Below are 12,835 nucleotides of genomic sequence, written 5' to 3'. Positions count from 1 at the left end.
TACATTTATTTTGTCCCCCCCGTCACACGCGTCGTTTCAACCAGACAGCCATTTCTAATCCATGGGGGGGGGGTGTCAGAAAATGTTTAGAAACCACTGGGGCGCAGAAGAAAAAGTTTGGGAACCACTGCCCTAAGCTGTCCAGACAGTCCACAGATTAAGTTATTTTCAGGGTCTTGGATCAGGGATCTTGTTCTTTCAGTCCTTATGACCACAGGAGAGAGTAGTAACGCAGAAAGACCAGTAAATCCAGAACTTCACCATCCAGCTGAACTACTTATTTACCATGACAGACTGGAGAAATAGGTCTCAGGTCAAGCCCCATTCATTTGGGCCTTTATCAAGACGGTCCACAATGAATACGGCTTGTTTACTGCATTGAACAAATATTTTAAGATAGTTTTATTTTCTGCTTTGACACAGAGTTTCCCTCTTGCTTAAAAGGTAATTCTGTGGATCCTCAGAGTTCAAGGCCTGGAAAACATTTCTCTCTGCATGCTCTCATTTTGCTCTCATCAGCAAATTTAATATTCACTTCCACGTTGATGCTGGTGACACCCGGTTTTATCAGTGAGACAACATAAAGCTTACAACTTACAAAACAACGTCCTGCTGTGTGTATTTATTAAAAAAAAAGGATGAAATGAATTGTATTTTACTTTTAAGGTCAAATAAAGTCATACTGTCTTAGGACCTAAATACATTTGAAAGTGCTCAATAGCTGTGGTACTTTCCATTTTTATTCAATAGTTTATTCCATTTTTTATTCCAAGCAGTCATTTATTTCTATAATTATTTTATAAATTAGGAGCTCACACTTCGATCATGAGTAGAAAAATATATGCATGACTTTGCTACTGAATGAGTCCAGGTCCATCTATTTCTCTAAGGATTTCATAATTCACTGTTAGGGTTTCCTGTTTTGTTTGTCTGATTACATTTACACCGTACTACAAATAGCTAAGTCGAAGTCCAACTACAACCTTACCTTTTATTTTCTGGTATATTTGTTCTTCGTAGAAGAGTCAAAACTAAAACAGCTGAAAATTTTTTAGTTTTCAGTACCTTCATTTCGAGAACAAATTCAATCGGCATCAAAGACATCAACATCCTGTGAACATTTAAATTCAAGCTCAGCTTATTTGGACTCTCTAAAACAGGGGTCCCCAAACTTTTTCCAGGGGGCCGGACCAAATGACGTGGCGGGCCGGATCCGGCCCGCGGGCCGTAGTTTGGGGACCCCTGCTCTAAAAGATCAAACTAGTTTTAGTACCTTTGTTCTCTAGGCTAGTGGAGGACTGTTGGCTATCTGTTAAAAATAAACCACGTTTATAGCACTAACTGCGCTAAGAAACATAAATTTTTTATCATTACCTTCTAGAACTTTTCAAGCCAGAAGAGTTAGTCTTTAACTTTTGGAGAGAAGTTTTGGTAAGTAAAAGGGGGGAGATTCTTACTTCCAATTCGAGGAAATCTGTTAAAGTTTGAAAGAGGACAAACCTGCAGTAGACTTGACAGAGGAGATTGTTGATAAAGCGATCCGATTTAAACCTGCGGTGGTCCTCAAAGATGTCCTTAACGGCTGTGACCGACAGCACCAGTACAATGGGAATCAGTGAAACCTCTGGCTGAAAGGCCTCCACAATCGGGATAAAGTTTAAGGCAGCAAGGAAGATAAAGTAAATATTGGCAAACCGATGGAGCTGCTCAAACAGATTCTTGGGAAGGAAGGACAGGAAGGAATACTTTGTGGTCCGGATCCTGTTGCTTTGGTATAACTTTAGAAGTTGCTTCAGCTCCTCATCTTCAGTGAAGGAAGGTACTACGGTCCTCCTCTTCTTCAGGTGTTCCTTGTATGTCCCAGTCGGCCGCTCCAAGCTATACATTGGTCTACTGAGGCAATATAATCCAACCTAGAAGTCTATGATTCTGAAATCCTACCCTCTTGTTCTCAATGTTCTATCAAAGGAGTAGTTATCATCTAGAATTTGTTCTTCCTTTATCCGGATCAGATTATTTTGGTCTGTCCACCACATCCTGCTGAAGCACAGAAACACCGGGAAAAGGTTGGATTGGAAGAGTTACTGGCATGAATGACGCGCTTCGATGCCACTCCTCCACAGAGCAAGACCAAGGTTCAACTTTTACAGCCACCTCCAAAGACTGATGGATAATGCAACCAAATGTAACAAACAGGGAGTGTCAAGCAGCTGAAAAGGCCATGTGCTTCCAATTACTTTGAAGAAACTTATCAAAGATCAGAGGTGCAGATCTACAGAAATAGCTTTCATTAAATACAAAGCTGTAGATCAACTATGACTTCCTGATCAACATAGAGATAAAAAGGAAAACTAACTTCCAGGAGCTTAGATGGGGATAAAGGTATGCTTAAGGACCACTTTGTAAGTATTTTCTTTCTTTAAAACTGAACAAGCAAGATCCAGATCTTGCCCATCTGGATCCTTTCCTACTTCCTTGAATCCTCACCCTAACCTTCCTTGAGTCCACTTTTCACCCCCACCAAGAGAACTTCTCAAGAAAAGCAGTCCAGAGAGAATAAAAGCATTTTTGTAGACACCCTCAATGCACAACAGATATTGCAACATTACTTTAAATTAGGAGTCCAGGGAAATCATGCTGATACCCAAATTGCACTCTCTCATTAAAAAAGATTAGATTGTTCAAGATGCATGCACAGAGGTTGTAAAAAAAGTTACTTTGACGTCACTTGAATTTCCAGTGATAGCACTTATAGTGTCGAGTTCTTCTTAAAAGTTGTCAGAAAAAAATGGTCAACAATTTCATGTGCTGTGGCAAGTATAACGCATGTGCTGAGTCCCAGGACATACCTTGCTATTTGGTAACTTACCTCAAGCAAACAGAAGTCATATTGAAATCAATTTGCAGAAAAAAATACATAAATATAATCATTAAATCAGATTTAAAGCAACTCAAGCTCCAGCATTTCATACCAGCAATATTAGTTTTTCTAGACTTTTTCTCATATAAAATTATACATGGTGAGACTGCAAACTCTATTAGCAAATTGGATTAGCCATACTGCCCATTCAGCCAAGAGCAGTTTCATTTATTGTAACAAGGTGGTAGATTACAGTGCAAACTGCATGTTGTGGTGAAAACTACTTAAAACTAATTGAAACCATAAGCAAGCTCTCACAGACTGCTTAAGTGCTTTTCTGGCTTAATCTTACAGACTATTAGAAACATCTCTCAGCACTGAGCTGTGAAATTGTGGGATTTGTTGTCCAGACCTAAAGTAATGAAGCTACAGCCTTTGTCAACCACATAAACCAATCCATAATCTTTGATTAAATTCTAATATCTCTGGAGCAGAAAAAATACACACACAGTAAGAATACAACCAAAAAACTTTTCTTATTTTATAAAATGGGTGAAACTTCAGGCAAATATGACAAACTACTTCCAAGAGTGCTGCAGGTGCATCCTGTATTTTTCCTGTATTTCACCTCAAAAAGTAATATATTAGTACAATAAAAAGGTTCGTCACACCACATTTAGCAAATATTATCAAGAACTGTAATTAAATTTGCAATATAAAACCAGGCTTATCTTCTTGGTGGCATAAAACCCTGGATGAATTTACATTTTTTGCTGCTAAATTCAGACACGGCAGTATCTGAAAAAAAGAAGAAAAAAAAAACAGCTCTAGATGGCATTAACATGTCTTTCAGTATTAAAGTAAGGAACCTTGATCTTATGACATTGAACTTTGTGAGTTTCCAGAACTTCCTTTTTTAATTTCTGTAAAATTCAGATCCAGATAAACTATTTCAAGTAGTGTTGCATACATATGCGAGCAGGAAGTTAAAAATAATACAGTAAAAGGAGAGATTAAATTACTCTAGTTTCAGCTTCTCTTTATTGGCTTCTTTTTCATTTGAGAAAAGAATTTAAAATTCTCTTTCTTACATATGAAGTCATTAACCATAAAGTTCCATAAAACATCAGGGATTTGATTGCTCCATATGGTCCTAACAGAGCATATGCACTTGAAAAGTGTGAAAAGTTGATCTTTTCAAGTGCATATATATTCAGCCATTTCATTAATCACATGCACAAAGTATATTCAGTTCCCCAAACATTGTCAGACAGCAAACATTCACCTAAGATCTTAAAGTTCCTGTTGTAGATTTGTTTGAACCACCATTTTATTTTATTTTATTTGCTCTGTTGAACATCAAAATGAAACAAACTAATTTCAATTTCGGCTCATGTTTTAATTCAGTCGTTTCCCTTTCATTTAAACCATGTTACTTTAAACTTCCGCTTGAAATAACACAGGCTCATTCATCTGCAGCATTTCTAAACTGCAAATGCTTTGGATGGAGGGAAATAGAAGATTTGAGTTTGGGTAAACTCACCCGCAGAACACGCGCACCAAGTTGTTGTTGACCTTCTTGTCGAACAAGTACCGTCTGTAGTCCTCCAGTGCATCTTTGATGGCGATGACCGTGAGAACCACCAGCAGAGGGACCATTGTGATCTCCTTCTCAAAGGCCTCCACCACCGGAACCCAGTTAAGCAACGCCAAGAACAGGAAGTAAAGGTTGGCCGCCCTGTGGAGACCAAAGGAACATGTTATCTTCAAGGATTGTGTAGTCAGTGGGACCATCAAGGAGAACATTTGTTTATCATGATCAATTTCTTGTCATGGTAAGAATTTTGATTTATTATTGTCACAACAAATTCCAATTTATAGAAAACCGTAAAATTGTCTGTGTTGTCGATTGTTATTTATGCTCTTTTCTCGGCTGTTTATTCAATGGGAGTATCAATAAATATTGATAAATTTGAAAATATAATTAAATGCAGCTAGTGTATGCAGTTTAATGATACAAATTAATGATACAAATTCACTAAACCCTACGGTTTGTTGTCCTGAAGAACCTTTTTACAAATCCATGTTTTCAAGAGCACTATTTGAATTTGTAGGGCTGTGACAGCTGAGTCGTATCATATGATAAATGTTATTGTGGCAAAACTGCAAGCCATTTTACCCATTACAACCACAAATTGTTGTTAACATCACAACGTTATCAAATAGAAAAAAAATATATTAGAACTAAATGAAAGATGTATTAAAATGTACTTTACAAAAACAAATCTGAAAAGTGTGGTGTGCATCTCAATGAAATCATTACTCTGATGCCCTCAACAAAACCCAGTGCAGCAAATTCCCTTTGGAAGTCACCTAATTAGTAAATGCAGTCCAACTGTGTGTAATTTAATCACAGTATAAATCCAACAGTCTGTGAAGGCCTCAGAGGTTTGTTAGAGATCATTATTTAACAATCAGGATCTCAAAGACCTAGGAATATAGCACACAATGGAGAGACAGTGGTGGAGAGGTTTAAAGCATAATTAGGTTAAAAACAATATTACAAGCTTTCTTCTTCCAGAGCCATCTTCTGAAAACAGAAACGGTATGATACAACCACAAACCTTCTGGGACATGATCACACAGGAAGGTGTTCATAACTGCATTTTTGGCCTACATTCAAAACTGGGAAGAAGAGTGAAGCTAAATGGAATGCAATCCTGGAAAGTAAGATTTTAAGAGACTAAAAGACATGAGACTGGGGCAGAGGTTCATCTTTCAAGACAACACTCTTCAACATTCAAGAGATCAAAGCATTTTCCTGTGCCTAGTGAAAGTTCAGACCTAAATCCAACCGAGAATATGCGGGGAGAACTTGGAAATGCTGTTCAAACACTTCTTCCCCATTTTGCCAAAGTCCAAGTTTACCTTAAGAACACAGATCTGTGAAACTTTCAGTTTCTAGGAAGGAGTTCGGGTCATCCTGAGCTGCAGTGACACTCCAGCTCCTCCTGCCGGTTCACAAGGCATTCTCAGGTCAGACTGGAGATACGTTTCCCTTCCTAAGTCTCCTTCTTTAAGCAGTCACCTAGCTTTTTAAGGGTTAACTGTGGGTTTGTACATAACTTAAAGTCTCCTTAAGTCAAGTGTGTAATGCTTCCTCTACGTTGGTTCTGGAATGACTGTGTGGTGTCTTAATCCTGATTGTTGGCATGATGGGACAGGAGATGTTGGCATGATGGGACAGGAGATGGATTGCTGGATAACATTTCTCTGAGCTGTCTTGATAAAGAAGGATCTGAGACAAAATGTTCTGAAATTTCTGTTTAGTCTAAATTTTAACCTGCAAGTAAGGTCATAAGGTGTGGATCATAACAGAAAGAATATTATACAGATTAAAAAAAAAAAAAAAAAAGATTTTCCATAGGTTGACTGAATTCACCTCAGAGATAAGGTGAGGATCTAAATTCAGAATTCAAATCCAAGGTTGGATTACATAACTTTTCTAACTTTCTGACACAGCTAATTATCTGTTCAGATCCCAGAATAAGTTCTTACCGAAGTAGTTCAGACAGACCTTCCAGTGCAGCTTCCAAGCTTATCTCATCTAGATCATAAATTGTTTTGCCGTTTTTCCTTCATTTACAGTAACTGCTTTATCAAATTACATGTTTTATGCTACCTTTAAACTCTACAAGCTTACATTTTTACAACTTCCTGTGTTCTGTATTTGCTAAATGGAAATTGTACGCCAAAAAAACGGTACGAGCAAGCTTGTGCAGTCAACAGTTAGCACAAACCTTTTATACATAGAGTAATTTCATTTTAGAATATTATCAATGAATCTTGATAATATTAGCATCGGAGAAAACATGGTTCCACTTTTTTTTCCAATATCAATATCTTGAATTACTGACCTGTGGAACTGCTGGAACAGGTTCATAGGGATAAATGTCAACAGAGTGTATTTCGTCGTGCGGATGCCGTTGCCCTTGTACTTCTGGGACACGGCTTCATATTCCTGCTGGTGGGGGCCGTGGCGGGCCAACACTGTCCTCCTCCTGCCGCTGACCCTGTGAGGGGAGCTTTTGCTCGGAAGGCCATCAGGCGGAGAGTACCAGCCTCGCTCCGAGTCTACGGCCAGAAGCTGCCGACAGCGATGTCGCACCCAGTGGAAGCGCTCCATCTACGCAGCCCGAGCTGCGGCCGGGCCCCCACTCCCGCGTGGAACTCCGGCTTCTTCCTTAGCTCTCTCAACGACGTGCTTCTGCGGACGTAGAACAAATAAATCTGTTTAAAATCCTCTCCGATATTTTGATTGACCTGGTCTAAATCAAGGTTGAGTGTTAAATAACTGACAAACATTGTCACCTACAGAGAATATTCACAAAGAAAGACAACACAAAGTTATAACAAGTTATGCCTCAATTGCGATGTGATACAATCCGCATCACGATGCATTTCCCCTTTTCTTCTTCCCTTGTTTCAGCACAATGACAGCATGACCTCGTCTAGAACAAAAGGTGTTTTCGTTTATTTCTGCATCCAACAGAGGAAGACAGTTCCTAGAATAAAAACAATGTAGGCAAACGGGTTTCAGCTACAGTAAAGAGACAAAAAGCAAGCAAGGAAACCATCTTGATACAGGTCCTCCACCTTAAAACATGAGATCTCATTTTTAAAGCATTGAATGCATATTCTGTACTGTGATATATACTGTATAGTATAATATTTTGTATTGAATTATGTTTAATCAATCTTGCATACTAATCACATTTTCAGAGAAAATGTATTTTGGATTTTTTTTTTTTTTTTGCAATTTCTGTAAAATGAGTTTTTCTTCATAATATTCTAAGTTTTTGAGATGCCCCTGTCTACTGTCCCTCTAATAAAATTGAGGATTAGGGTAATTTAACAAAATAATTCTGGAATTAAAGTCTAAATCCTTAGATTACATTCTGAATTCTTAGAAATCTAAGGTCAAAGTTTGAATTCTGAGATTAACTTCAGAATTCTGTGAAAACTGTCAGAATTCTTTTTTTTTTTCCCAGAAGCTCTAATACCCTTCTATATTCAAATTATTCCATCAGTTTTATTAATTTTTCCCGTTTTCTCACGTTTTACAGAAAAATCTCAGTTTCTCACGTGGGAATTGGTTGCAGTCGTTTTGTTTTTTTTTGTTTTTTCCTGCAGCGGTGACAGTATGAACAGAATAGCAGCAGCTCTTTCAGTCATATCATATGATGAGAATCTAATGCCTTTAGTTGCCATCTTGGCTGCAGAACAAATGACATTTTCTTCTTCAAGTCCAAAGCTCATCTAGGTCAGAACTCTCTGCAGCCGTGCAACAGGCCAAACCTGCTAACCTTCACTTATGCCATCTGCTTTATTTACAGATGACATAAGGAGAATTCTTGTTTGTGATGATCACAGGAAAGGAGGGCTTAAACGTCTCCACTGCCCCAATTCGCAGCACAGCTTAATGTTTAAACTTCGGAATATTTTGGATCTGTCAATAAAATGCTTTACTGTAAAAATACTAGCCATGTAGTATTTTAAAACCTAAAATAACACAGCATTGAAGTTAACTTGATTTACAATGTCTTGAGGTCTATTTTAAAAACTTGATTAAATTAGGGATTTTTCCATGTGGTTAAGAATATATATTTAAACAAACATGTATACATCCCTGTAAGTATAAGGTCAAATATCTCCTAGAAATTTGCACCCCTACTTAATGCTATGTAGCAATAGCTAACATTCTGACATAATTCTGGCTGGATACTTGACCGCTCATTTTGGTTGAAGTGGCAAAGTTCAATTTCATTGGCAGGTTTCTTGGCATTGGCTCAGCTTTTAAACAAAGTCCATAAAGGTTTTATCTCAGAACTGAATAAGTTTGGGTGTATGTTAGCATAATGTTGTCCAGTTACACACATAACACAGTTTGTTTTGTTTTTTCCCCATTTAGCAGTTTATTTGAGGTATTCCTTCTTTAATATTCCATGAGCTAGAGGCAATGCAACTAGTAGTGAAACAGTCCCACAGCATGAAGCTTCCACCACCTTGCTTGAGAATTGGTAAAGTGTCCTTAGGTTTAAGGCCTCACCCTGTCTTCTTCCAAAGGGGGGCCACTGCCAAATCAGTCAATTTTAGTGTCATCTGACCATTAACATTTTGTCCACAAAGAATTTGAATTCTCCACTTTGGTTAGTTGAAATATTTTAGTCAAGCTGAAGGGGTCAATACTAGAACAGGAGACTTTTCCTAACTGTAACCCTTATGTTCAATTGGATGAACTGATCATCACAGAAATGGCTCCATCAGACTTTCCCCAGCTTGTGTTAATGTAAAATGTTCCTTTTTAGATCTTCACCAAGTTCCTCTGACTTTTTCATTGTTGTGAGTTTGGCTGAGCAGAATGAATGCTGTCAAACTCCACCAAGAGAAACTGTCATCATGATTATTAACCAATTCCTCCCCCCAACTCACTGTTTGGGTTTCAAATGTTTCAGGTCAAAGTCAGTAGGTGAAGTTCTGTTGACAGAATTAAACCATATTAATCCATTGAGCACTAAGTAAAGGATGTGAGTTCTATCTTTGGCAAACCAGGCTTACTGGACGTAAAGCAGAACTGAAAGAGGATTTCTGAGAAGTGAAGCCAGTGTGGTCACAAGATCAGTTGGGTTTATCTGTGCAGTTCTGAGACTGACTTATTAAAACTGGTGCTAATACACAGCTTCTCCTGCTTATTATCAGTAGAAGCTGAAAATAAACAGCCATTGGGAAAAGGTTGAATCAAAAGACGATTTTGGTGTATTTCTCCTTAAATAACAGAGGCTGACATATCTGAAGTCAAGGCTAGCTGATAGATAAAAGCCTCCAGATAATCTGAGGTTAGTTCTTTCATTTTTCTGATTCAACATAATCCAAGGTTCAGCAACGGGTCTTTGTTCTTCTTAAACATTTGTTTGCATTGGGATTAGGGTTCAGCAATATCAAACAGCACACCCTATGTCATTTACAGAGTATACCAACCTGTTCTGGATGCTCTAACATCTACAACAGCTATGAACTAGATGCATGTTATTTACTATGGATGCTTTTCCCCTCAGTTTCAGAATAATACCTGGAAATTTACTGAGGAATATTTGATTTTTTAAGAATAATTTGATAGATAGACATTTAAATAGTAGGGATGGGCCCTGTAATAGTAATTTTTGAACTTTTCCACAATTTGTCATGTTATAAAAACACATTTCTATATACTTCATCTGGATTTTGGCACAAGGTAGCCCATAATTGTAAAGAAAATGCTATGTGTATTTTACTTATCTATTTTGTGGATAAAAATAGAATGAGTGTGGCATGTTTGTATTTCGTACCCTTTATGTCCCTCCAAACTCATATAATTAATAGAGTTGATGTGTTTTACAGCCGTTCTGTGAAGGTCTCAGAGGTTTATTAGTGAGCAAATAACGTCTGATGGCCAAAAGATACAGCAGGCACATTACAGATTAAGCTCTGAAGATGTTTAAAGGCAAGGATAGCCTTTGGAGGAGAGATGCCCAACTCAGATGTAAAAACCTGTTGATACTACAACTATTTGTTGCGAATTCCACAAATCCTGTCCTAAAGGAAGAGTGGCAAGAAGAAAGGCATTGCTGAAAAAGAAAGTGACAAGCCATGTTGGGGACAAAATAAAAGAAGGCCAGATGACAATAAAACGTAACATTTTTGGCCTATATGAAAAAACACTATTCCTTTCATAAGCAACAATAGGGAAGCTGGAGATTTCCCTTCCACCTAACCTACTTTCAGTTAGGGCAAGAGCATACTCGATAGAATAGCCCAGTCAAAGTCCTGAACTAAATCCAGCTGAGTATCTGTGAGAACACTTGAAAATGACTGTTTACACATCCTCCATCCAGTATAGCTGAGTCTGATTTATTTTGCAAACAAGGGAGGGGCAAAGATTTCATGTACAAACTTGACAGAAAAACCCCGAACAATCCATTAAAGAAACTGAACTGAAACTACGCATCAATTTGCCAAAGTCCAAATAAAGAAAAAAAAAGAAAGAAAGAAAAGAGAAGAAAAGAAAAGGAAAGAAGATTTCTAAAATACCTACAGGAAGTCTATAAACCTCGCACCCCCTTCAAAGATGTCAGGACTTTTTCATGATAACAGTTTTACTGAACCTAAAAGACGCTGTTTACTTCCAGGACAGTCGGACAGACGGAGGCCTGCTGTCTAGCATCACTTGAATTGTAGCTGTGAACAAAACAAACCTCCGAGCCTCCACTCATGTCTTCCTCCTGGAAACCAGCTTCCCGTTACCCCTTATTCCTCTTTACGTACCCAGCTGTTTGTTTCCATCCGTGGCCGGGCTCGACGACTGCTGTCGGCTGGATCTTTTCGGTCACATCTCTGGAATTTCAGCCGCAACAAAAGACTGGAAACTAAAAGAAGCAGGATGCAAGACACGTCCCCTGGTAAATAAGTGGTGACGAACACGCTCCTCTCCTCTTTTTGCGGGCGGGTTTGCAACTACTTGAACTGGTACATGCGGCGCTTTGTCTCAAAAGGCAATGAGACAGCTCCTCTGTTCGGAGAGGAACTGAACAACGCTCTATTTCCCGTGACTTGAAGGTTGACGAGGGGGACAGTATTTTTCCTACTGCAAGTGAACGCGGCTCGTCCAGTCACGTGATAGAGATCAGCTGACCAGAAGCAGCTTGGCGGAAGAGGGTGAAAATATGATGGAGATTCTGAGCAGAATATCAGCAACAGATTGTGTCAGAGTGAGCATGAAACTTATTTGAGTTATGATTCATGTTTGATAAAATATGTGTGAAGAGATTCAAAACCAAATGCAATGTTATTAACCTGATTTATACTTTAAACTATGAGATTCTGACGTTTTGTTTCTCATCTAATGTGATCGAAGTCAGTATTTGCAGAACCACCTTTCACTGCTATGATCTGTTCTGCTTTTAGACACATCTCCAAACGGTGTTGCACACCTCGAGACTAAAATATTTGCCAGTAGTGTTTGCAAAATATCTACAGCTCAGTCAGACTGCCGGAAAACAACAACGACATGTATGTGTGGACTTTGACTGGTCCATACATCGCAGTTTATTCATTCTAACGCACAAATGAACTACGATCTATCTATGCAGTTGTCATTCTGACTGTACTGTTAGGGTTGTTGTTCTGTTGGAAGGTGAACCTCAGTCCAAGTCTTAAATATTGTGTAGCTTCTGTGGTCTACCAGGATTGTCCTGGATGATCTTAACTGCTTAACTGTCTCGGATGACATAATGCTGACGTCACCCTAAAGATATCAGTGTTCAGATTTTTGTGTATTCTTCATTACTTCGACTCATGGATGCTAAAATGTTGCATTTTGTTTACTTTTTACTACAGAACCTTTCTTCCTGTCACTTCAATAGAGGCCAGATTTGAGACATGGATCACTAATAGCTGCCCTGATTTTCCCACCAGAGGTGTGGATCTCTGAAACTCTTTCAGGGTCCCCATGGCCCTCTTAGCTGCTTATCTGAATAATGCTCTCCTTCCCTAGCCTTTTTGAGGTGTTCACAGTTAGTTCTGCATCTTGTAGAGGTTTTCCTAAACAAATGGGCCAGATTCCTGTAGATCTCAATGACATGCGAAGAAATACATTCACCCATTTGAATAAGCTGTGTGGAAGCAGCAGAAACACATCATTTCCCTGATTTAGGTGGACGATTACGTCTAGGCGGGTTGGCAGTTGTGCCATATTCTGTTTTTGAATGGTAGATTGAACAAAGCTCTGTGAGACGTTCAAAAATGGGGATATTGTTTTACAACTTTACTCAACTTTAAATTTCTCCACAACTTTATCCATGTCTGTATTTTTTTTTTTTTTTTTTTTTTTTTTCTGAGGTTAAATTTCACATTCAAGGAAGTGGGTTGCATTTAATAGTT

At 38.4% G+C, this 12,835-nt stretch overlaps 2 protein-coding genes across 3 annotated transcripts in view; one reads left to right on the top strand and one right to left on the bottom strand.

The window, feature by feature from the left end:
* Positions 1-12,835, bottom strand: part of atp10d (ATPase phospholipid transporting 10D) — a 36,958-nt gene that overhangs the window by 17,404 nt on the left and 6,719 nt on the right. Inside the window, exons 1-3 of one of the 2 annotated variants that reach the window (XM_015015968.1) lie at positions 11,222-11,476; positions 6,778-7,127; positions 4,404-4,598 (exon numbers count right to left, since the gene is read on the bottom strand). In XM_015015968.1, coding sequence (XP_014871454.1) covers positions 4,404-4,598; positions 6,778-7,046 — 464 coding nt within the window. In that variant the 5' untranslated portion in view covers positions 7,047-7,127; positions 11,222-11,476. Of the gene's footprint in view, positions 1-4,403; positions 4,599-6,777; positions 7,128-11,221; positions 11,477-12,835 lie in introns of those variants that run through there. The other variant, XM_015015970.1, reaches the window with a different exon arrangement.
* Positions 11,527-12,835, top strand: part of commd8 (COMM domain containing 8) — a 5,985-nt gene continuing 4,676 nt past the window's right edge. Inside the window, exon 1 of the mRNA XM_015015972.1 lies at positions 11,527-11,664. Within this exon, the coding sequence (XP_014871458.1) occupies positions 11,620-11,664 (45 nt within the window). The 5' untranslated portion in view covers positions 11,527-11,619. The remainder of the gene's footprint in view (positions 11,665-12,835) is intronic.

This window comes from Poecilia latipinna, unplaced genomic scaffold (genome assembly GCF_001443285.1).
Source record: "Poecilia latipinna isolate Pla-1442-1.1 unplaced genomic scaffold, P_latipinna-1.0 Scaffold1970, whole genome shotgun sequence".
NCBI lineage: Eukaryota > Metazoa > Chordata > Actinopteri > Cyprinodontiformes > Poeciliidae > Poecilia > Poecilia latipinna.
This window is presented reverse-complemented; position numbering and strand designations above follow the sequence as displayed.